Source organism: Dicentrarchus labrax, unplaced genomic scaffold (genome assembly GCF_905237075.1).
Source record: "Dicentrarchus labrax unplaced genomic scaffold, dlabrax2021, whole genome shotgun sequence".
Lineage (NCBI taxonomy): Eukaryota > Metazoa > Chordata > Actinopteri > Moronidae > Dicentrarchus > Dicentrarchus labrax.
The window spans coordinates 10,224,383-10,251,602 of NW_026136719.1; the positions used below are offsets into that span (position 1 = coordinate 10,224,383).

Consider the following 27,220-nt stretch of genomic DNA (forward strand, 5'->3'; position numbering starts at 1 on the left):
AGAGTCAGTTTGGGCCCGAGTGCCCTGCTGTGGTTTGTTGTGTAATCTCTCAGTTATGCACTTTATTTTCTTACCATTGGCACTGTGACGCCTTGCACTGTTTTCCATTGCCACTGGTCCCTTTTAATGCCAAGAAGATAGTTAAAACTTGATGATTCAAACAGTTTGAACACATTTAAAGAAAAAAGTCAGTTGTGCTTTCATAATGAAACTTTTTGCATAGAGACACAAACAACAGAACAGCATCGGAGTTCATTCTTGACTTTTGGGAACAATATAATCAAAAGTTCAAAGGTCCATTTACTAGCTTTTCAGAGCTTATTGTTGTATCTCGAGGTCTTCCTCAGCAAATGCAACTTTACCATCTCATGCAAAGTGATGTTTTACCATCTCATTGCTGCAACACTAGATGTATTGCACATGATGTGGCTGTGTTGTGCTTTGATCATATTCCACACACTAACTGTGTTCACATTCTTTCATTTATTTTGTGATAGGAGTGACAGTGGGCTGCAGATAACATCTGTTTTGCCTCGTCTCAATACTGCAAAGAAGACTAATGCCAGGCAATCTCCATGTTTAAGTTCTTTCACTATGACAGAGACTGGTGACTGCTCTGTTGCAGTGGAGGCTTTGTTAGAGGTGTGATACTGAAAAGCAGCCGATGATAAGCATTTGTTCAACTCCCTTAATGTCTTGTCTTAGGCGTTTAAATCACCAGTTTCATCATGATACAACATTACATCAATTCCTTGGAGAACATTACGATATTAGCCGATATCACAAACTCTGCTACTATACAATTTTGATTTGATTGGGTTCAATTAAAGGGCCTGTAAATGATATCAAATATGGCCATTAACACAGTCAGTTACATTTATATCAACTATAAAGCAATTTTATTGATGAAAACTGCTAGGCATTTATTTTATCTTGTATATATTGTGTATTATTTGCATATGGCATGTGCCTTGTCTGTATTTCTAATACCAATCTCAAATCAGTCCATTAAATACAAAGCTTAGCTTAGCTTAGCATAGGGACTGGGAGCAAGGGAAAACAGCTGGCCTGGATCTGTCCAAAGGTAAAAGAAAATCAGCCTTTAGCACCTTAAACAACTGAAAAGAGCATCTATGGTGCATAAACAGAAATATTGTGTGTGTCTGATGAAAATGTAATCAATGGATGCTAACGAGGTGCTAAGTCAAAGAGCAAAACTCAGGTAGAAGCACTTGAGGCCACCACAGAAATCTTCATTTAATACAAATACTTTATTGACAATGTGTGTATGGCATACTTTTTGATGGAATTACTAAAATCATGAGAACATAAACCAGGTTTGTCTTATTTTTATACAGTTTATATTTGCAAAATGACACTGAGAAACTGTAATGCATATATAGAATCAAAAGTGCATATTCTTGTTCCTGTTTATTTTGTCCATATACACATTACACTATACATAAATAATTGCATTGTAAAAATGACTCAAGTATTTACATGTATAATATATTTTATATAATATATAAATTTTATATTAAATCTAGGTAGATTACAATACGGATACTGAAACCTCATGTGAGTCTGTGAGTGTTTGTGTGCTATCTGTGGTTGTTGAGTAGCACCTCCAGCCAGCACGGACAGGAGGTGATGAACTGTCTGGAGTAGCAGGGGCCCCATCCTTTAGCAAAACTGATGCGAACACTGTGGGGGTCCCAGGGCCCCTCCTGGCTCTCAGGCTTCACGCCGTGCTCGGCCATCCAGCTGGAGCGCTCATAGTCAAACACCTTGAGGGAGAAGCCCGGCATAACCCTCTTCACACTCAGCCCTCGAGCACTGGGAGGGTCCAGAGTGGGTGAGTGGACAAACACCGGGTGCTGGCTGCGATTGTACACCCACACTCCGTCCGGCTCCCGACTCAGCACGATGCCGTAGCCGATTTTACTGCGAATCTGTTGCACACTGCTGCTGCTGCTGCTATTCCCTCCGTTTCCATGGCTGTGATGTCCATGCAGACCAGATGTGCTGTGGCTGCCTGGGTCGTCACGGCGGCTATGGTAGGCGTTGGCGTTGAGCTGGCCGAGGCAGAGGCCCGTGCCCTGAGGTAGGTCATAGAAGATGTTGAGCGAGGGCTCGTAGGCTGAATAAAGGCGACCCACGCGTGTGCGCTGCTCCCAGTAGGCAACACTGCACCAGTGAGAGCGATGTCCGCCGGAAGTCGAGGAGCCGAGGGAGGTACCAGTGTCTGAGGGGGAGAAAAAGAGGTGGGAAAATGAATGTTTGCACTGGTAAGTGTGCTAATTTTTCACGACAGTAATTCCTCTTGAAGGGAGGAGTACGATGTTATCTTAAGGGGGAGGAGGAAGGGAGGATGGGAGAGGAAGTCTTTATGAAAACATGAGCCACACATTTGGATGCTCATTCCTTACTCTGTTTACCAGGTAATACCAGGGCCAGAATCATTAATATCATTTAGATATGAAAGGCAGCAAATGAACTATCATGTAATTCATGTTTCTTGAGACTACATGTTAATTACTTAATTATAAGGAATGTTAAAACACATGATGACAAATATTTACTGTACAGCAGCACTGAAACAAAAAGTGTTTGTGTGTCCACAACGTGATGTTAAGTTCTTGGTATCACATTGAGGCTAGTTGACACTCAAAACATGTTGGAGCACCCCTAGTTTACACTCTCATTCTTCAAAACAATAACATGTTTTAGCTCACAACAGCAGCAAGTTTTAGAAGGATGCAAATTTCAGTTTACCCGATAAAATTAAAAAATTTCTCTCATGCAAAATACAGTACAACATTTAACCTGAAGACCTACAGATGAGTGACAAAATAAAATAAAAACCCTACATGAATAGCCTTAGTAAGATTGTGGGTCTATTTAAGCCCTCAGTACTGCTTCAGTACGCCTTGCCATAGATCCTCCAAGTGTCTTAACTCTACTGGAGGGATGAAACACCATTCTTCCAAAAGATATTCCTTCATTTTGTTGGTAGAGAGAGCTAACACATGGATCCAAAAACCTCCCAGAGGTAACCAATTCAGTTGCAATTTGAAGGCTCGAAAGGCTATAGAATATGATTAAAAGATACGAAAATACATGCTATTATTTCACTCCCAATTATTGTTTTATTCAGATGGGGGCTTCAAGTTAGCTTCTGCTAGGCACCCTATACACATTGGATCTCGCATTGCTCACCTGAGGAATGCAGAATCAGAGAATTGGAAATGAGATAGCAATAGGTCTTTTTGTGCAGATTACTGTTAACTTTAGCAGCTGCAAAGATTTTCTGGATCCCGATGTTTGCCCTACAGTATGATTCACAACATTTACATACTCAATAAACCATTCAGTGATCCCCTTTATGCTCTGAAGCATCTGCCTTCACTCATTTAATCATGTTTTTCCTTTAATTTGTCACTCATCTGAATATTTTGAAAAGGTGGCTTAACTGCCAACACTGAACAGACCAGTTCCTCCACTGACATCCCTCACCATCTCCCCCCATAACACTACTTCAGGTCTAGAGAGGAGGTAGAGAGCAGCAGAAAGGGGAGTCGGGGTGGAGGAAAGCATTCAGCTCTCTGTCAACCTAGCGCAAGCCCGTGGACCCTTGACCCCCCAGCCCTCATGCTATCAGCTCACATTAACTCCCACACAGAGTGATGCCATTATTTTGCTCCAGAGGCTCTATTGACACAGAGGATTTAAAGACCCATGTGCCTGTGGCCCCATTCCTTTCATATTCCAGCATGCACCCCCTCTTCATCCACCAGGGGCCAGGATGGCTGCGACCCTTCTCCCATTAACAAGCTGCTTTTGGGTGAAACTGGGACCGAGATTAGGCTAGGTGTGTTATGTTTGCACAGCGGCCATTTTCATTTCAGAGGGGTTGGTTTAGAAGAGGTGGTGGTAGTATGGGGAACTGGGAGGAGGAGGAGGAGGAGGAGGAGGAGGAGGAGGAGGAGGAGGAGATGTGTGTGAGTGTTTGTACGCAAATACAAACACACACACACACACACACACACACACACACACACACACACACTAGATGATGAGATAGGGCCTCACAAAAGCGCATGTGTACACACACAAATTGGGCCTTCTGATCCAAACACTGTGACTATAACACACACACACCCACACACACACACACACACACTAACGCACACAAAATTGCACTTCTCATCTGAGGCCCACGTGTGTCATTAGTGAATTCCAGGCTGGCAACTCCTGCGGTCTGGAGTTTTTACAGCTCTCCAATAAGAGAGCAAGCTGCTCAGCTACAGGATCTATCTCTTTCTCTCAATCTATCTCTCTCTCTCTCTCTCTCTCTCTCTCTCTCACACACACACACACACACACACACACACACACACACACACACACACACACACGCACACACACACTTTTACAAGCCATGCTCTTCCCTGTAATAAGGCAACACAAACATGTCTGGGGAAACACAGGGAAACTTTATGAGCACACGATCAAATTAATTCCCAAGACATAAAACAAACTGGGACTTTTTAGGGTTTTTTAGACCTAGTACGCTTTAATTTCTATCATATAATGAATGGTGCTTCACACAATATAGTATTAAATCCTGGCTTTTAAGTTTCTAATGCATTCAGTGTTTATAGCACAGATGTTGCAAACAGACGGACAAAGCATCTACACAAACTCAACAATACGATGAGTTTTATATATCGGAAAGAAACTCCCAGAACTCCTGTTTAAACTGTCTCGTTCTGTTTTAGTTTATTTATACGTAGTGAGGGACTAATTACTTAAAATGTAATTTATTACTCATTACTCGTTTCAAAAGTAATTAATTACACTACTAGTTATGTTACTTTTCTGCTACTCCCCACAAAACTTGTAATTGCGGCCTCCCCCCCCCAAAAAAAATTGGCGAAAAGCGACGATTAAAATGCCGCTTTGTTTGTTAAAATCAGTCATATGAATATTTCCAGCAACTAAATGTAAGAGTTTCTGTCTTCCAAGCTACAATTACAGAAATTAATCCAAGGATGTGATAGGATTGTTGGAGGGTGAACAAAAGTAGGGTCGTAACTAATTCTTTTTTTGGGGGAGTAACTGCAATATTATTACTGAAATTCATTAGTTACACGACTATTTACTGGGGAAAGTAATATTATTACTAGTATTGATTTAGTGGCCATCACTGTTTATATGTCTTTTTAACTGTTTTGTCTTTTAATACGTTTTATTTCTAATGTAAAGCACTTGCCTTGTTGTTGAAAAGTGCTAAACAACTTGCCTTACCAACAATTATTCAATACTTCATATGTTCTTATTTATGCATGTGTGCAGGTACCATACTGTCCGTATACCTCCTCAGGGGGCTTTGAGTTTAAAAAGACATCAAAAGGCTAAAAAAACTGACAAATATGAATGAGAGTGTTCTTTCCCACTGCAGTAGGCATTAGCACCAGTCCTCTGAAGACTGACTGATGTGCTGTGGAGTAAAAAACACTCAATCATGATTTCCACCAGTGTTTGACAGCAAATGGTACAGCGTGTCATGTTTAATGTTCCTGGCACAGTCCTTAGTGTCATCATGCTCAGTCTGGCTATCATCCAACAAAAGGTATAATGAGCTTGTGTGTGAATGACGAGGGAGAACAGGGAGGGAGAAGGAGGAGGGAGTGGGGGGCAACCGACTTCTTCAATGGAATTTTTAAAGACGGGTTCAAACTGGAGGTTATCAGTATGTTTATGTTCGAGCGGAGGAAGTCGAAAATGTGTGCGCTAGTGTGTGACTGTGTGAATGTGCATGCCTGCATCTGTATGTGAGGGCTGGCAGCAATTACAGTGTCCTGCAAGCGTTTAAGCCAACCACCATTTAACAGCTCTGTTTACCAATTAGATAAGTAGCCTTTGTTATTTCATTTCAAAAACACTGTCTTTTAGTGCCAATCTCATCGAAACGTCAGGTACACTTCACAGTTGCTTTTATCCAAGGCCTGAACAAAGGTGGGAATAACAGACTGTAATTGAATCACAATAATCCACAACTTATATGTGTGGACTAGCATGGTTTTGGGCTGATAAAAAGCAGTGGCAATCAAACTTCAGGGGTCAGACAGTCAGCTTCCTGCGGGCTCCCTACAAACTGTGTCGAACCTGGACTTCAAACAATGACAGCACCACTCATATTTCCTCTTTTTTCTCCTCCTCTTCTCCTCGACGATTAGCTTAGCATAAAACCTGGAAACAGAGGGAAAGAGTAAACCTTGCTCTGTCCAAAGATTACAAAATCTGTCTACCAGCACTTCTAAAGCACAATAATTAACACGTTATATCATTAGTTTTAGAAATTTAATTTGCAACCTCACTGTGACAAGCCTCAAGGAAGTCACAAACCTAAAACCTTACCCCCGTTCAATCTTAACCTGTTGTTTTTACACTTTGTTGTTTGTATGAATTAAACAAAGGAGGTACAACATGTTAATTAGTGATCTTTAGAGGTGCTGGTAGGTGGATTTTTACCTTTGGACAGAGCCAGCCCAGCTGTTTCCCCCTGTTTCCAGCATTGATGCTAAGCTAAGCTAACCAGCTGCTGGTTATAGCTTCATATGTAATGAATCTTTGCATCAAATTCTCAGCTGTAAAACAAATATTATTTCCCAAAACATCCAACTATAACTTTAAACTTTGCTTTTCCTCTCTCCCTCTAGTCTGAGCAGATGAGGCTTCTTCCTGCTAACCTTAACCTGCACGGAGAGGAAGAAAGTTGGGGGAGAAAAAAAGGGGGGGAAGTAGAGGAGTAAAAAAAAGAAAGACTGGGTGAAAGAGGGAGCGGGAAAATGAGTGGGAGAGAGGGAGAGAACCTGCCAAGCATAACCAGCATCCACGGAAAAAATGAAGAGAGAGAAAGAGACTGTGAGAAAGAGAGGGAGGGAGGGAGACCCTCGTCTTTCATCCAGTGCCAAGGATTAGATTCCCCTCCAGTTATTAGACTCTTCCACTGTGCTGAAAGAAGCGGGTGGGTTGGGGAGAGGGAGGAGGAGGGGCGGGGGGTGGGGACAGAGGGACGAGAGGGGAGGATAGAATTTAGCTACTGACCATTGTCGGCCACCTCTAAGATGCTTTGTTTTGATTCAACTTCCTCAAATTTCCTTCCAAAGCTCTAAAAAAACAAAACAAGAAATAAAATAAAATAATGTGTGTGTGTGTGGGGGGGGGGGGGGGGGGGTACACCCCTCCCTGGCTAAAAATGGTAGGTTCTGTTTTGTTTGAGACAACTATCATTACAGGGCAACTTCAATACAGCAAGCCACATTTAAGCTGGCGTCTCGACTATCTCTGCCATCAGAGGGCTGCGTTATCGCCAGACATGGGCTTTACAGTCGAACACAACGGGGCTCTCGCTCACAAACACATACAAACACACACATTCTTACACACACACATTCTTACACACACACACACACACACACACACACAATTCTTGCATACACACACATATTCCTTCCTTCTCTTTTTCCATTGTAAAGTGGATCTTGTGATATAGCCTGCTGCTGTGTGTAACTAGACATCTTTCTCTTTGCTTCTTCTATAATAACACAACAAATACAGGTCTCCAACATCCATCCATTATTTCATACTAATGAGAAGACCACATTCCTTGAACCTGCAGGGCAACTGAGCCACAGGAAAGTTACTGTGTGTCCCGGTAAAATTCCTGGGAAGACGTGTTTGGAGGCAGTTTAGAAAGTTCCTCCAAGAGGAAGAGAGAAAGTAACCAGTTTCCTGCATTTCTGCTGCTACTTCAAAGTGCCAAAAAACCTAAGCCAAGGAATGTCTCAGGTTTTGCATACATCATTGCATCCTGGACAGACTCTGCTGTCATGCCGTATATCATCCACCAAGATACAGAGTTCATGTTGTCACTGTGGACATAAAAACACTGGAAATTTAGGTAATTCTAATTCACTTCAGTTGCATGATTACAGTTGATGCTTACTGTGAAACTTATAATGATTGCTATTGTTCTTTAGTTCCTTGAAAGATGACACTGGAAATAAAATGTGGTTTCGGGTGATGTGACGTACAGATTGTATAGATGTACCATTGGTGACATTCGTTCATTTGTTGTTTAGTGCAAATTTACATTTGGAACTAGTAGAATTTTCACACTTAACAACAAATCTATGTACAAACAGTAAATAGAGTGTGTCCTCATGGTCAAGTGCACATATAACTGCAAATAACCTTTGTTGCATATCATCACCCCTTTTTTCTCCCTGTTTTCCCTGTCTCTATACTGCTGGCCTATCAAATTAAGGCAAAAACACCCTACAATAATTTAAAAGAATACTTAAAATATCTCAAACATTAGGAGTAAAGTGAGAAATGAATCCAGTCATTTAGTCAGCACTCCTCAGGGGAAACTGTACACTTTGGTTACTGGTTCAATTTCAATAAACCCAGAATGAGGAAAATGTGCTAAATACTGTACAAGTTTCTGCAAAGTGACATATCAGTTTACATCCAATCACTCAACCTCCTCTTGCATAATGTGCACAAAGACACATTTACAAGGCTGGTGTTTAGCTGTTCCAGTACATGATAAATGCTCTCATTGATACAGTTTATTTGCACAACAACCTTGTAATCAGAGATTGTAAAATTAACAAGTAAAACATTTTCTAAATTTCCTTTGCAGGTAAATGCTAGAATAACACAAGCTGCCCTGATGCATAAAATAATGCTGTAAAACTGAAGATGTACAATGAATTAGCAGAAAGAGCAGAACAATGACAATGCACTACAAGGATTGTCTGTGTTATTATTCCCATTTGACAGTGAGCTGCTTTGTTGGCTTGATGAGCAGCTAAAACGTATTGTATGTTCTCTTCTTTGATTTCTGAATGAATGATCTAATCTGAGTAAACACAACTGACTGGCTGGTTGTGTTATTGTGACAGGTCTTGAACTTTAAATCACCCCGGATCTGATTTTGACTTTCTTGAAGCAGGTTTTTAGAGCAACTAAGCAGGAGGAGGGTGGGACTGAAGCCTAAATTATACTTTTACAGTACATTAAGATGTCATAGCAGCTACAGCTTGAAGTGATTTATTGTTTATGCATAGAATTTAGCTCTTCAGTGTTGTAGCACCAGTATTAAAGTATAAACCAATTGCTTTACATTCCTGCTATTCCCGATGAAATCGTGTGCATTCAAACTTGAATTGAATTGTGAAAACAATCACATCAAAGTCAAAGATAAGATAAGATAAATTAAGATATTCCTTTATTGATCCCCCGTAGAAGAAAAGTCAAATTTGGCACAGTAGCAGATGAGCCTCCCAGTTTGCACTGAAAACATCTTTTGCTAGATGACAATGAGCTTATCTGTCGACCATTTTTGATAAGGAGAACATTAGTCCTCTCTTCATTCTGCTCCATGTTGTCTTCACTATCAACGAACACAGCAACTCAATACACGGCCTGTGTAGCTCCGATACACGTGGTTACATTTTTGAAGAAGTGCAGGAATGACATGTCTGTATGTACAGAGGCTCCAGAGACACATATGCAGGTACCATGACGATGCAACATAAATCAGCCTCGACTACGTCCCTTCACTGCCTCATGAAGGAAGATGGTACATTGGTCATTTTGTTTGTGTGAAAAGTGCAATATAAACAACGTCTTATTGATTGATTGATTGATTGATTGATTGATTGCAGAATAACTCGCCTTTAGTTTTTGCACAAATTACTTAAAGGAAGAAATCTGAACAGAGAGACAAAAGCAGACGCAGAGAAGCAGAGCTCTGCAGTTGACAAGCCTCCCCTCCCAACACATTCCTGGACAGGCCCTCTTCCTCGACACTTCCTCCCCCCGCTCAGCCAGTCACAGGGGTCAAGTTGACAAGTCTCTCATTGAGCCTCATGTGGTCCAACTATATGGCCTTCACTCCTCACAACATAATTACACAAATTTATTAGTGGAAGTGGAATGGATCCATTTGTTCCACTATGAAGAAGGAATTATAAAATTCCTTCTAAAACTTAATTTGGGAGAAGTATCTGAATGTGAAACTCCAGTGTATGGGCACGCTGCTATGTGGACTGAAAATACAATGCACAATCACTATACATAATTCACACAGTCAGGGGGTGACAAGGACTGTGAGACGTGTGGATCTTACTTAGAAAATGTTGTTGCACATGTACCATTTCCCAGCTATTAAACTTGCTTTAATTTGGCACCTAAGGTACTATCACCTTATTGAGTTGATAACATGTTAGCAAACAGCTGCTTATTCAATCACCCAGCATCCACCTGAGGAATTTCAGTCTAATGTTCATTCTCCTTTAAGCTCTGTTTATGATCTGCAGCAAACCCTGAGAGAAATATCTTAAGCAGCTAAATGCTCCACTATGTTCATCAGTCAGATGCCAACTTTGTCTGTCATTCAGTGCAAGTATTATCAGAACAACTACCTGGCCCAGGTGGAAACAACGCCATGTGGTCAGAGCAAACCAAAAGAAATGAAGTTGTGGGCAGTAAAACCTAAACAACAAGCTCACAGTGCTGTCGATCTGAGGGGCAACTGCGGAGTCAGGTGATCTGTGGGTTGGTTGCCACAGCAACCCCTTTCAAATGACACATTTGATCAGTTGTTGAGAAGAAATATTGATTAGTGCAGCTTCACAAATGAAACTGAATATTCTTATTTGAGAATATGTGTATGCACCACTTCAAATAAAAGAAAACTAACAGTAAACAGACCTTGAAGACCTCTCAGGATGATTGATGTTGTGTTTAATGTGGCATTTAAACAGTAATTTGAACTGAGATTGGTCCAAGAATCACATGATAAACAGGACTGTTAAAAAACATGTGATTCATTTGATTTAATTGATTTAAATGATGCATCAAATGCAGACAGCTTAGAACATCGTTACGGTATGAACCGGTATAATTTTTTCCCAAAGCATGAATCACTCCTCTCTCTATCTTCTAGTCATCTAGTGTTCAGCCTGAGCATTTAGTTAACAGCTAATCTTAACAGTAACTTTCTTACTAACGAGTAAGAAAAAACAAACAATGATCAACATATAGTAAGAAAGACTTAATTCAGACTTATTTTGACACTATTAACTCTTGTAGTTTTGTGTTTTGTTACATAAGAATAGACCATGTTTATTAAGTGTTATTATTATCATTATTATTAAATGCCTATTCTTGTGGTAGTACCACCTTATATACTGCCCATACAACAAATTCCTTACTTATTATCAATAAGCAGAAATTAGAAGGTTATGGGGGGGAAAACTCTTGGTTATTGTAGAATATGGTCAAGCAAAGTAAGTCATAAGTGCTTTATAATGACTAAGAGCCAATACTAATATGCATGCTAATAAGAAAGTTAATTGTATGTGTTATGTGTTATATATAGTAATATAGTTGCCATATATATATATATGGCCTTACGTTCCTCATCAATACTTCCTCATCTGTTTGCTTGTCAGTGTGGTTTTCTAATAAAATGGGTGAATGCTCAGCACAAACACACACACACACACACACACACACACACACACACACACACACACACACACACACACACACACACACACACTATTGCTCTCACTAACAACAAGCAGCTACATTGCCTGAAAACTCCTGAAAATGTTGTTTTCCTCAAACATACTTTAATCTTAACTCAGTGTTGCATTCAGAGCTCACAGCAACAGGCGACAGTTTCCTACATTTCATAGAGTCAGAGCCTGTCGACATCTGCAAAGAATCTTTAGGTTCAGCAGCATGGCAGGATTCCATTAAAAGCCAAATTGCGGGTTGGCAAAAACTCTGAGGGAACAACGGAAAGCCACAGCCAGTCCTGTAATTTAAACCTTATTTTAAATTGTGATGGCCTGACAACATGGACTAAAAGAGAGGGGGCGAGAATAAGAGTTAAAAAGACAGAAAGAAAGAGGATAAGAGACAGAAAGAGAGCGAAAATGTGTGTACAACAAACAGTAGAGGCTACAAGGTCAGAAGACAAATTAACGCGAGGACAAAGAACGGTAAACGTGGGTTAAAACATGACAAGGAAAAGACAATGGCGGAAAAAAAAGGGAGCAAACCTAATAAAACCTTTATTATGATTTGACACAATATAAGAGAGTCTCTACTTGATCATCAGGTTTGCTTCTGAGGTGTAACACGTCCTAAATCCATGAACTTGGAGAAGTCAAAGGGCTGTCGATCCAGAATCACTCACAATAAAATGTCTGAAACATGCTTCTCTAAACACATTAGTATCTGCGCTGCATACACAACACAGATACATAAAGCAGTGTTTCATCTACTGAGACAGAATGTACGAAGAACCAAGATGAAAGAAATCCACAATGGATAAATGGGTGTTGGACGAACCGCAATGATATCAGATATCCTTTCCTGCTAAACCAATCATCATCTGTTCTAAGTACCTCAGTTACCCTCAAGTACTTGGAGCACAAGTATTTTAGTGGTATGCATGTTGACTGTTTAAGCTACATTCACCCAGAAACCAGCTTTCTGTGTATGTATCCTCATTGAGAGATATTTCAGAATTAAAGCCTTGGAGGACCAGGCTCCATCAGCATAGAGCGTGCAGCTTATTTAGACATGATTAAATACAGACAAGAAAGACAGGAAACTGACTACAATATAAAATATGAATCCTACTTTTATACTTTGAGAACAGCTCCCTTGAGTAAAGAAGTTGAATTAGTACTAAGTCTTTTTTTACACGAGTATCTGTACTTCTACTTCAGTAAAGAATGCCTGTAATTTTCCCACCTCTAGGTTAAGCTAAGCTAGGAGACACTGATCGGTATTATGCTGATGGGAAAAAAAGTGAGGAAGTTCTCGAGTCCATGTCCTTCTTAAAGTTAAACTTAGTGTTCATGAAAATATACCTCATGAGTACCTTCATCCTTCTTGCCAATATGCTGACTGAAGAACATGAAAATATCTTTGATCTCACCTTTACTATTAAAATTGCTCTCAAACATTCATCTTTTTCCTCATTTCTTATTTTGTTTTATAACGTATGTTGATGACCTGTTGATTACCATTTTCTGGTACGAACATTATGCTTAGGGTAATATAGTAAGTTACTTACTATACTTTGTTTTCTGTCTTTTTTTGATCATTTTGACTCTACTGTTGCTGTTATTTTTCAGATAATAACAAACTCTTCCAGCGGAGACGCAGGGAGATGGATGATGGGCACTGAAACACCAAAGCATCCAGAGTCCTTGTCTGTAGCTAGATTTAGGCAACAAAAGCACTTTGGTTGAGGTCAGGAAAAGATTGTGGTTTTGGTTCAGCGTTGATCATCACGTGTGATATAAATCAATGCAGACTTTTCTATAATCTTTTGTTAAGCCTTAACAAAGTGTCTAAATCTAGCCATAAAAAGTTTAATATTGCTGTAGTAGTTAGTACAACCGGATGTTGCAAGATCGGATATTTTTTGGGGAAAACAAATTAGATACATGGAGGTAAATTCAGTAGCCACATTTTTGTGACTTGCCAGATAATTAACAACAATTCCTCATTATGCTGTAGTAGCTGGTTGTAAGTAACAGTGTTAACACCCTGGCATTCAGCCTAAAATGGGAAAACAGTCAAAAACCAACTATGGAAAAAAAGCAAACTGACATAAAAGGGATCTGGGTGAGTTGTGTGCTGCGTCCTCAGCTGCGTACCGTGTTTGTAGTGAAAAAGAGCTGTGATGGAAAATATTTGAGGAAATGGCAAATGGTTAATGGGCCAGTACTTGATGTTGAATTCCATAGTCTAATGTGTCTCAGTCAGGCATAAGAGCAAGTGTTGTACGCGTGCCAACAAACAGGCTGGAGGTTCAGGTCACCGAGAGGACCCGTCCAGACTTAGACGGATAGATCTCACTGAACGCGGAGTAATGTGGGTGTTTACTTTTTGTATTTGCACTATTTTTACTTTGACACGCTATTGAAGTGATTTCTAAAAAGGTGTCTCATTTAATATCCATGCTTCTGTGAGTCGAATCTTCACTTGAGCCTGGTAGAGCCTCACACATATAATTTAGAAAACATTATCCAACTCTGGACTGACCTGGAAAGCTTAACATTTTCTGAACTAAACTCACTAAAACAGCACGACGCAGTCAAACTCTTAAAACTGTCTTCCAAACTTCCAAGAATGTCGGCTCAGCTCCGTGTTTCTTAAGTATTAACGGCGATATGTTCAAACATGTATCAGATGTCACTCTCCAGAGTCAGACCCCCTTATCCCCCTCCCACCTCTTTCACTCCGAGACCCTACTCCCCCTCACCTTCCCAATTTCCCAACATTCCTGGGCCGTGCCCCATCAGTCAAAGGGCCAATTCATGGGGTTAATGCTGCAGCGAGTGCAGACAGGGCTTTGAGACAGGATGTTTGGCTGATACCTTGCTCTGCTTAAGCAAACAAGCCACCAAAATATGATTACTGAGGGCAGAGAGAGAGAGAGAGAGAGAGAGAGAGAGAGAGAGAGAGAGAGAGAGAGAGACAGTCTTCTTGTCTTACTTCAGTGCATCCTGGCCATACTAATGTCCACTAAGTATCATTGCTTTACTTGTTTCCACATGTTCAAAAGCCAGAGCCTAATGACAACAAGGTGGACAAATGTTTGACAAGCACAATGATGTCATATGATAAAAGCTGACACGGACATCGCTAACCCTTTGGCATTGTCTCTCGATCCCTTGAGATAAAAAATGAGCCCATGCATGTCAATGCTGGGAAAAACATACCAATCTCACAGGGAAATTCTGGTAAAACAAAAAGTCTGCAGCCACGCTAGCAAAGGCTGTAATGTTCACTGCACACTGAAAGTCCTAAGTGTTGCTTAAATCAGTGTTTCTCAAATGTGGGTGTGCATACCACTGGGTGTACTTTGGAGTATTGCAGCGGGTATATGAGATAAATGTTAACTTTATTGCATACATACCTCCAAATTTATGAGCAGTTTTACAGGAACCACCATTAATGTCAGCCTTTAATTAGAAGAGGGAAATATGGGAAATTCCTGACATGCGTAATATCTTATCAACTTGTCAACAACAATTCAATTTAGTGTAAATAAAATCCAATATCAATTCAGTTATTTATAAATGAGCTACAGCCCATCCAGTTTGTTTATATGTAATTTAACCTGCTAATGAAAACCTGGTATTGTGGGTAGACTGAGTTTGGCTTTGAGCTGAATGCTGAAGTGTTAACATGCCTAAAGATATGTTAACAACATGTATGTCACCAACTACTGCATGTTAACACAGTGAGATTTAGCACATAGCATATTAGTATTAGTAATATAGTGTTACCATGTAGCATCTGCTTGACATATCTAATGTGTATCGTGTTGCTAATTTTAGCATATAATCAGATTGAATTGCTATTTCGCTTCACTTGATCCATTCAGTCTGACATTGTGTTCATGTTATCTGATTTCTGCTTGAATGGGAGCCTATTTTGTTTTCACAGTGACACATAAGCTGATTGTCAGGAGCGGTTAACTTATTGCTTTTCACAGTGATCAAAAGACAGATTTACAAGTCGTTATTTCGCTCGTCGACATTACAACAACCTGTACAGCTGCGAGGAGACGTCTGGAACAATATGCTAGCATTTTATGTCGCTCAAGTACAGCTGAGACTGACAGGAACTCATTTTGGAGGTATCCTGTCATGGACTAAGTTTTCTTTTAGTGTATCATTTGAAATGTTGGTTGTGCCAAATTCATTCGACCCACGAATGTCATATTTCATTACCAAACAACCAACAATGCCGATACAACCACGCCGTTCATGTTCTGGCAAACAGTGCATGGTTATAGGTTTATGTGACATTGGCGAGAAGAAGAGAATATTATGCGGAAAAAAAGTGTATGTGTATTTAGAGTAGGGCTGCACAGTTAATCAAAATGTTATCTAAATAGCAAAAGCTGCAGTTTTTTGATAAAGGTTGACAAAACGAACTACTAATGAAGTACTGTAGCTCTGCAGAGATGCCCTAGCTGACAGAGATTGTTCTCTAGATGTAAGAAAACATGTTTGTTCGGTACCAACCCCAACAAATGTCACATCATCATGATTTTAGTGGTTTGTTTTTTCAGTAATAATGAAAATTGTGATGCAAAAATGTTTTTTTTTTTTTTTTTTTTTACCATATTGTGCAACCCTAATATAGAGATAATGCAATCACAAGCTTTTTCATATAGCCTATAACATACAGCAGACATGCCACTAATAGTTATACATCAATTATGACAGTAAAAAGCAGAACGTTGCCTCTCGTCCAACAAATCGCGTGATGGGTGAATGTGTGTGTGTGTGTGTGTGTGTGTGTGTGTGTTTTTGGCCTGATAGAACCCCTATGTGAGTACTCTGAGACGATCTTATCACTGAGTCAGACAGAAATTCCTCCCTTTCTGTCTCCCTGTCTCACGCGCACACACACACACACACTAACACACACACACACACACACACACACACACACACACACAGAGACAATAAGCAGCTGAATGACACGTTTTGTTGGAGTCACAGAGGGATGGTCCAAGTAGATATAAGCCCACTAAACTTCCAGTAGACATTTCCCTTTTTCAAAGCAGGGCTGTTTGCTGCGGTTTAAAGGGAACGTTAACTGATCGAATGATAAAAGAGGCCAGGGCAAAGGTATGTATAGACCACACCCTGCTGCAGCCTTTTTCTTCTTAAAGCTAGGGTACATAGCTGGTTTAAAAGGAATAAAAAAGATGCTGAAGTGCCAGAGCACATGTTCAATGCTTGTATTTGTTCTAAAGAAAACATCACAGGCTTTAGATGAATTGCCAGAGGATCACCTGCACAAAAAACATTAATTTACACTCTTGAAAGATCTAACCAACATCAAGGGATTTTTTAAGCTGCAGACAATTGTTTGATACAAGCTTCATGTTCAGCTTATTTCCTGTTATTATACCAACTGTAGCTCAAAGGAGGAGTCGTATAACCTGTAAAAGTTAACAACAAAAGCTACATGCAGATTTCTTAGCTACCTCTGTTGAGCCAAGTCTCTTTCCTACTCATGCTCTTGGCCTGAGCTCCAGTTCTCGGCTCCAGCGTTCTGGTGTGGGGGGCAGGGGATCAGAGACCACACACACACACACACACACACACACACACACACACCCACACAGACAAACACTACACACACCATATCTTGTAAGAAAACTGATCTATTTCCACTCATTTCACCAGGCAGACAATAGGAGGTAGCCTTTCTCACCACACAGCATGGACATGGCTCAAAATCACAACCTAAAACTTGACTCTTGATTGACTTGTGACCTTGACTGAGCCGCCTTTGGATTATTTTTGAACACAGCATCCAACAACAACACTTTTTGTCCTCATTTTGTCAGTGTAAATCAATTGAAAAGTACTTTAGACCATAGGCAGATTTGTTTGGACTCGAAAGTGTGCAATGGGGGATAAAAACAAGAAAAGTAATAGTGTGATTTTTTAAATTAAAAATTAAAAAGTGGATTGCTTATCTCAAGTGTCTGGTAGACACAGAAAACAGAGCTGTATAGCTACCATTGTGGACACTGAAGTCATGTCGTCTGCATTTTTGGTTTCTTGTGAGTTTGTGGGTTTTCGTACCCTGGGGGGTATTTTGTAAACTGGGTTTGACTTGTATGTGGAGAAGCCTTTGAAACAGCATTTAAACATTAATGTTTGGAATTGAAATACCTATAAAGTATATTCCAAATAATTAAATCATCTCCTATTTTAAGAAAGTGAAAGAAAGTGGGGATGTGCGCATTTGGAGGAATCATGACCTCTGTATTTCCAGAACGCTGGCTATGGCCCTGCCCCTAAACATGGAAAACATACAATAATAAATGGCTTTAACTTTAAACATCAAAAAACTTCAGGACAAAACGGACAAACAAACCCGAAGAAAGCCTCTCTGGAGTACTGCTGACTCTTCAGACAGGTCCGTGATGCCGTGACTACACTACACAGACTTCATAGGTGCCCATTCACCTTTCAACACCGTCCACAAGTGAGCCCAGGGAGGCTTGATCAGAGTGGGTTTGTGGGTTTCTTCTAACGCTACAAGGACCTCTCCACCCGACCCCAGCACGTAAACAAATAAAGCTCCAGTTTCATCATCTAGAGGGGGCTGTTTCCTGTCCAAACGCAGCCCCCCTCCAACCCCCTTTCCACATATACACATACGCACACACAAAACTCTACACCTCCGCCTCATCAGAGCTGCTTGGCTCCCCCGCCCCCAAAATGCCAGCCTCTTTCCACTGCTCAATTGCCGAGAGGAATGGAGGGATTTGAGGGAAGAAAGAGGGAAAGAGGGGGATGGGTGGTTCGCGAGGCAAAGGGGATTGGGAGTATGCACGGGGATCTTATTGCAGCTTCATCCCAGTGAAATATTTTGCTGTGGAGAAAGCGTAGGGAGAGGGAGACAGAAAGGCTACACTGCTGTGGCATCTAGATAGCGAGAGACCCCCAGACCCCCACCGAGCCCTCCATGCCTCTCTCACAATAGAAGCTTTATGCAGTGGAGTTTTTAGTTGTCTTAACAGCTTTTTGAAAATAGGAAGGAAAGCACAACATAACAACACCAGCAAATGTAATTTACCCTGTTATGTAAACATTCAGAGAGGATGCACGCTGCGTGTGTTCGCATGCACGAGTGTGTGCGTGTGTAAGTGAAACTCAAAAACTTTTTTTTCCCATTTGTGCGTCCAAACTTCATGAATACAAATCAGGTTTCCACATTATATGCTGCTAAAACAAACACCTGTCTGGTCACAATGTTCTTGTACTTCTGCAGTAGTTACTCACCTGTGTAGTCTCTTGGCGTAATTTGAGGCGGACTTGAGAGGAGGGGGGGCACAGTTTCAGTGTAAGACAGACTTGAGTCTGGTGAATGTTAAAAAAAAGGAAAGAAAGAAGCACAAACATACAGAAAAAGAATGAGATCATCATTCAACAACAGCTTTGGCAGTCAGTGAATCATTTAAGTCATTTTTCAAACATTCAGCTTCTTAAATGTGAGGATTTGCTGTTTTTTATAATTATAAATACTTTTGGGGCAGTTGGTAGGAAAAAGAGCTGAGCTACTTTAGGTTTAATACAGTCTTTGGTTACTTTATACTACCTGTTTGCACAAACAGAGTCTTGCTGGCTGCCTGTTATAAACTCTAGATGTCATGCTCATCAAAAGACTAACTCTGAGTGGCTTTCCAGCAGCTTTTCAAAGATAATCTGAGTTTCCAGTCTAAAAATATGGCGGCAATGACACCCTCTGTGTCATTTATCCGTTTGTAAAGTGGTAGTACATTTTTCCAAACTCACCCAGTGGCTTGTGTTCATCTGAACGGGACAGAGAGTATGGGGGAGGAGGTGATTCTGGAAATACAACAAAAATGAAGTTAAAGACTGTTTAATCCTGAATTATCAACTGAGAAAAGACACCTCATGTGGTATTAGTTGCTGTATGAAACAATCAACTTTGAGTCTTACACAACAGTGATACCAGATGTGGATTTTACTGCATCAAGTGCTTACAATTTGCACAGTTAGTTTGTTAATCTGTGCCATGAACATACAAGTGTGCAGCAGTCCTCATGGACATAACTTAAACCTAACATTACATTGCAAACAAACAACATCCCCCTTCTGTCCCAAACTCTACTAATACAATCTGGCACAAACACAGCTCATAAGTTTCTTATAATTGTCCATCAAGAAGAACTGTAGCCCTTAAATCGTCATATAAAGAATAAAATGTTAAGTGGATCTCGCCTAAATCAAATAAAGTATTTCCTCTTCATGTAGACCATTAAACTTACCTGTTTCTATAATGGTAAGTAGACTAACCTGAACGTAACTATGCACAAGAGATCTTTGACTCTTCTGCTGCACATTCAAGGTGGAAGAATTTGCTCTGAGTACATGACTGCATAACTGTAAACATATTTGTTTTGAACTTCTAATATCCGACATTATTACTCAAATCCAAGTATTTCCTCCCAGTTTAGGAGCTGAATTTGATTCTTAATTTAATCCTCTGTGTGTTAAATCTTAAATCTTAAGTTACAGCAAAGGCATTTTCATTCACACACACTCTCAGGATGAGTTCTGTGTGAAACTAAGCAATGCTGCTGGCTGCTGATGGGATAGCTCCCCCTCAGTCCAAAGTGGACACGGGTTTGTGGCTACGGCCCCTTTAAGAGCAGAGCCAGTAATTGCCGGAGTCCTCAGTCAGTCAGATACCCAGCGAGTCAGTCTGGCGCCAGCACTATGCAAACTGTATATTATCGGCACTCCTTCACCTAAATAACAAGAGGAGGACCTCCTTGTCAGAGAAAAAAGAGCCTAAGTGCAACTTGAGAGCGACCTTCAATTGGATGATGTGGGAAGCAGCAACATTTTGCGCAAATTTAAATAAGTGTGTAATGTGTTAGGAATGCCGAGAGGAAATAAAAGTAATGGTTGACCAAAGTAAAAGCTGAGTTATTAAAATATTATAAAACTGTACGACAGGCAATAAAACACGAGTGTCAGTGACTCTCAGGGGGAGAGAGAGGGGAGAGGTTTGAGCTTTAATATGCTCAGTTAACACGCCAGCAAATGTTAAGATGACTTCAACAGTAAAAAAAAAAACTTAATGGGTGTTTTTTTTTACGTGTTTGTGACGTTGTTTGACTCTTTAATCAACAATAACAACATTCTTCTTAAGCTGCAGGCCTTCGGGCAAACAACACATTTTGATTTATTGGAAATCCCCATTAATTTCATGCTATCTTTCATACTGTATATGGGCCATCAATCTTTATGTTCATGACGCCCTTCACTTTTATGAGATTTCATTTTGGACTCTGCAAGGCTGAGTCCACCTGACTTTGGACCTCCAGGGGGTTCTGGAGGGAGTCCCAGGGGCCCCCGTGAAGATGTGTGATGGTTTTGATTTCACTGACGCCTAATGTGGTGGACGTTAGGAGGGCAGAGTGACACAGGTAGGCTATATTTACAGCTACCTCCCGTTGTTACTTATATTTCATAATTTGCACGTTGAAAGGTCTTTGCAAAAGGTGAAAGGTCTCTTATAGATCCAGTCCCCCACCCTCCTCCCTCCCCCGCCCCTTCAATGTTGATGTCCTTACCTGGCCCACATAAGCGGCTGTAGTGATAGGGGTTGCAGCACACCTTTGCACTGTCCACTGCGCTGAAGTTCTGGCAGTGGCACAGCGTTTTGAGCCGGGCTGAGAGCGGCATGTCGCTCCAGCGGTACATCTTACACATGAGATACTGTGGAGAGACGTGGTGAGCCCCGAGTCGAAGCTCAGTGCTCGGCACCATTACGCACTCGCTGGCTATCCCTCCTTTGGTCTCTACAGCCTTCACCAAGGCGTCCAGAGATCTCTCCTTGAGTCTTTTCAAAAAAGCATGAGCAGTGCTCGCGAGTTCCTCCTCCAGCCCCGCATGCCTCGGTGCGCACTGACAAGGGCCCCCTCCGTCTTTTCTCGGGGCCCAATAAGGGCTCCGAGGTCCGAGATCCCATTCCCCAAACAAACAACACGTCACCGTCCTACTGTCGCCCTCCTGTCCCCGCCGAGAGCCTCTGTGCTCCGGGACGCACATGGCACCCCGATCATCGTCCGGCTGCTCCTCTTCCTCCCTCTCCGGGCTCTCCGTCAGGTCTCCAGCCTCCCCTGTGAGTCCTGGAGCCGGGTCAGTGTGTGTCACCGACCGCTGCTCATGTCTGTGGAGCTTTCCTGAGTGTCTGCCACACGGACCGTTCCGTCCTCCCTCACCTCGTCTGCCTCCATCCCGCCCGTCGCTCTCGGTGACCAGACGGCTTCTCCAGAGTCGCCGTACAAGACCCGAGCGTTTCGACTTGAACATACGACAACCTAGACAGTTTTGGATGTGTCCTGTCGGTCCCGTCCGGGTCCCGGGAGATGCCACATCGATTTACACTCGTCGCGCAAGACCGGGGGTTTGTGCACGGTGCGCACAACATGCGCAGCCGGTGGTTTTCTGGCTCTCCCGCAGCATTAGAAAGTAATATTCAGTCATGCGTTGCGTTAAACATCACTAAACGTCTGTAGAAGGAGAAGGCTACACACAGTCACTGCTCAGTGACCTGCTGTCGCCAACTCAATTAAGCCACAACTTTTGCCAGCCCTCTCACAAAGCCTTCAACTCCCCAACACTCTGGAGATCCAGCACACAATCCACAAACCATACTTAAACCACTCAAAGAGCAGGATCAGTTTACAGTAACAAAAAGAGCATCCGAGACATACATCCAAAAGTTTCCCAGAGTTTCTCCTTGAGCTTCGTGAACCCCCCTTGGTCCGTATAATCCTTCTTTCACCCCGAAATAAATCCTCACAACTCTGAAATCCCGATGATTTCTGCCGCTGTGGTGGAAGCGATAATCCCGCTGCACAGTCCCGGGATAAAGCAGAGATGGTCGGGGACTCCTGTGCCAAACTCCGGGACGGATTCCGTGCTGAGAAGTTGTTTTAAACAGAGCTGGAATTACTCCACTCTCCACTCCCCTGCAAGTCCTTGCGGACGCACACACACACATGGACACACACAAACACTCACAGGCACACGCACACACGCTCCTGCACACCAGAGTGAAGTTAAACAGAGTAACACCGGGATTAGTCGACTGGGATTTTAAAAATAAAAGTATTAGCTAAACTACAGCCGGACAGAAATCATTAAATCAAATGCTCTGAAAATAAAATGTAAGAAAAATAAATAAAAAAAGAACCTTTCAAAATCTAGATGTTACTACCAACTGTGAACACATCTGCCAATTGTTTGTTGAAAAAAACAAAAAGTAAATAACAAGTAGCTACTTTTAAGGATGAGGTAAATTAAATCGTTTTTTTCTATTAAACCAAAAGTCTATTGATATACATCTTCTAAATTGGCCATATGCATAAATTAATTAATTAATTAATTAATTAATTAATTATAAGTGCAATGGGTTTTTTTTCTTGATAAAATAGCTTAGTTTAAGGTTAATATCACTTCATGTTCATCTGACCTGCTGTAACTGAATAAATCCCAATTAATTGGGATAAAAACACAGTTTTACACTGTTGTCCAAGAAACTTCTATCGTTTATCAACATAAACATCATGCTTTTATTTTGAAGCCAAGCTCACTGAGCCACCCTGTAATTCTGTACATTGACACACACACACACACACACACACACACACACACACACACACACACACACACACACTCTCTCTCTCTCTCTCTCTCTCTCTCTCTCTCTCTCTCTCTCTCTCTCTGTCTCTGTGTCTCCGTCTGACTCTAGAAGAGAGACAGAGAGGCTGCCTCTCTCTGTCTCTGCCTCCCTGTGTCTTTCTGTCTCTATCTATCTGTCCGTCTCTCTCTCTCTCTCTCTCTCTCTCTCTCTCTCTCTCGGGCCCCAGAGGAAAGCTCTGGAGCCATTGGTTGATTCCCGCCATCATGTGCCAGTCTAGACACTTTGGCGGCTGGGAGCCGCACTGATTGTTGCGCAAACACGGTTTCAAGTTTCTTAACTCTTAAAGACGCAACATCCTGCTCTGCTCTGCTCGAACTGGAAATGTCCTGCAGCATGACGGTGATCGCAGTGAAAGTCTCATTGATCACAGCTGAATAGATAGATGATAATAGGACACATAAATAATAATAAAGGCCTCCATGATCCTGATCATATGTCTGTACTATAAGAGATTCATGTATATGGTGTGAAGTAAGATTTGGTCTGTGGAGCTCTTAATCAGTGGTGATCTTTAACCTTTAACCTTTAAAAGTATCCTAATTACTTACACTCATTATGCAAGATGGCCTCTTCAAAGGGATATTATATTACATATTATTGCTGTATTATTTATTGATATTAAACTGCAACTCCATGTTAAAAACGAATATATTAATATACTAACATTAACTACTTTATACACTTTTGAATAGTTTAACCATAATGCATCATATTAAAATAATATTTTTATTAAGTCTTAAGTCTCTAACTACTATAAGTATACAGTCTATTCTAGGTATGAGTATGTAAAATAAAATTGAATTTTAATGGAGAAGTAATACTGTATACTTGTATTATTATATTATATATCATTATTATTGTGATACACTATTATACAAGACCTTTTAACTTTATATTTAAATGCATTTATACTTTCAACTGAATCTCAAATATCATCAAACCCTTCACTCTACTGTTTCTTGATATATATATATATATATATAGTTCATTATCAAAATAATACAGCAAATACATCTTTAAAATAATACAATTATGCAGGACTGTGGCATTAGTAAATTACAGTATTACTATAATAACAGACTCACAATATGATGATATTAGGATGTGGCTCAGGAGGTAGAGCAGGACGTCCTCTGATCACAGAGTTGAAGGTTCGATCCTCGGCTCCTCCCGTCCGCATGTCGAAGTGTCCTTGGACAAGACACTGAATCCCAAATTGTTCAGCACCTTCTATATAAGCTCGCTGCCCACGGTGGTGTGAGTGTGTGAATGAGAGGCCAATTGTGCTTTGGATAAAAGCCATTTAACTGTTACAGATAGATGTTAAGTTCCAAACCCTGAGTGTACACTACACAAGTAGAGGGACCTGAATATTAAGAGCATGGGGGGGTAGATGGGGGTAAACAGGGGGTTAGGGTATCCCCCAGTGGCATCAGGCCAATCCTCCCACTGCCCGTCTCTGTGCCAACGTGACCGCCTCCAGCACAGCTCGAGACTGGCATTTTAACAACTCCACAAGTGTTGGTTCAAGTGGATGTTACGGCCGTAGGATTATCACAGTCTTCCTGGTGGGGGGACGTTCACACCTCATATCAGAAGAGTTAACCCTGCGTGTCGATGGTATGTCCAGTTATGTGTGTTGTACCAGGACCAGTGTGCCCAAACTCTACTGGAGTATGTTAGGGACGACAGGGCTGGCTGAAGAAGCGGGAGTCGAGTTACAATGACAGAAGGAGAGAGCCGAGGAAGAAGAGGAGAGCAGTGTGTGTGTGTGTGTGTGTGTGTGTGTGTGTGTGGCTGCAGAGGGGTTCACTGGCACCTGTTCAAAATGTGTTCCCCTGTGTAACTCAATCAGATGCAGAGAGGGAAGTGTTGTGGAAGAACTTCGTCCAGAGTTGAATGTTTCAGTGGCCACATAAACACCACTGGGACTCACAGCCATGGGAAACATGATTTATCGGTCTTTAAAACAATATATAAGCATGTGTATTTTTCCAATAGATCACAGACTCAGGAGAAATTCAGGAGCATTTACCATCCAACATCAGCCAACGTCATCCACTGTCAGCACTGGTGTTGTAATCTATATATATATATATATATATATATATATATATATACATTGTTCTCTGTAACTCATTATTGATAAAACATGAAAAGAAAAAGTCACAAGTGGGTTACTTCAGCTGAGTAAAACACATAAATCAAAGTGGGTGTAACATACATTCCTAGTACTCAACACTGAGTTATAGCAAGTTGTCAAAGTGAAAACACAGCAGGTTTATTACCAGTTCATGTGTGGCTGAAAGACTGGATGCATTTTTGTTATACTCATATTAATACTAGTAATAACTTTCTATGTAGAACTAAAAGTCAAATCTTGCAGAAAAGGAAAAAATGAACAAACTTTGGCAACTATTTCTTGCGATATTGCCCCGATTAAACAAAAAGCATGTGATGTAAATTCAAATGGAAAACTATGTAATAATAACAGCAACAATGATATCAAAAGGCCCAACCCAAAGTCCAAACAAATAGTAATTAATGGGAGCAAGACCTGAATAATATTCCCTCCCTATCACATCCAAGTTCTCTCTCTGTATGCATTCATGGACAAATACAGTTCCCTTAGTGTCCAATATAATAACTATGTACATAGTAGGTGGCTAATATACACATACCAAGTTCAGTATGTTTACATTATTCCCAGATAGGGCAATACAAGAATTATGCGCAATAAAACGATTAAGTATATAAAGGCTAATATGCACAATGAGCAATAACCATAGTTATTATATTCTTACTCCATAACTATGTAATCTATTACAGCAAATACAGTTAATTCTGATATTGTATACTGCCGTATATGTTGGTATTGTAATAATAATAATGACGTGGCACCTTACTGGAAATGCAACTGTAATTACATTATAGACAATGACAATAAAACTCTCTTAAATGACCTCAATCTCTAATCAATAGTCAGGGAACTACATAACTAAAACTCAAGGAGGACAAACTGGCGGCTGACCTGATTATTGGACAGTTGACAAAAAAGCAATAGTTTGTGCAGCCACACCATCATTGAATTACATTTTCACTTATTAAGACTGTACTGAGTGTATTGATCCCCTAAACAGAAATAGAAGATAAATAGTGGAAGCAGAACAGAAGATGATGAGAGGCATAGTTTTATTCAATAATATGAAGAGTTTTTAATGTGAGCTGTATTACTACAGAAGATCATCACAAACTATGTTCTATTATTTGATTTTGGACATTTTATGTCTTCATTAGAAACAGTAAAGAGATGAAAAGAAAAAGAGAGATGGGAAATGACCCACATAAAGCATCACCTGACAGATTTGAACCAGTACACTGTTGTTCATGATCAGCACCTTAAACATCTTGGCCACCTGGGTGGCACTTACCCATCCCTTGTAAAAACAATACTGATAGTTGTATTGAATTTAAAATATTTTGGAACTATTTTCTCTTTGCACTGGCATTCACAGACCAGTAGAGACAGCTGTTTACAGACTTCACTGTGGGCACATTTCATTGGATTTAGAAGAAGAAGATATACTTTATTAATCCCCTCTTTTTGTACACACACACACACACAGGCTGAAATACACACCTCATGCACATGCAACAGGGAGAGGGATGGTGGAGTGATGGGGCTGCGAGTTAGCATGAGCAGTTTCTTGGGGTTAGGTTGCCTTGCTCGGGGGCACCTCGGCAGTGCACGGGAGGTGAAACTGGCACCTCTCCAGCTGCCAGTCCACACTCCATATTGTTGTCTGTGGGGCTTGAGCTGGCG

General features: G+C 40.9%; 1 protein-coding gene across 1 annotated transcript; it reads right to left on the reverse strand.

Moving 5' to 3' along the window:
- Window positions 1-1,252: 1,252 nt before the first annotated feature.
- On the reverse strand, window positions 1,253-22,760 carry LOC127351754 (mothers against decapentaplegic homolog 6). Its single transcript, XM_051379649.1, has 4 exons — window positions 21,260-22,760; window positions 19,449-19,502; window positions 18,936-19,013; window positions 1,253-2,245 (listed from the first exon to the last, which is right to left on the reverse strand). Exons 1-4 carry the CDS (start codon window positions 21,999-22,001, stop codon window positions 1,602-1,604), a joined length of 1,518 nt encoding a protein of 505 aa, XP_051235609.1. The 5' UTR covers window positions 22,002-22,760; the 3' UTR covers window positions 1,253-1,601.
- Between the last annotated feature and the right edge of the window lie 4,460 nt (window positions 22,761-27,220).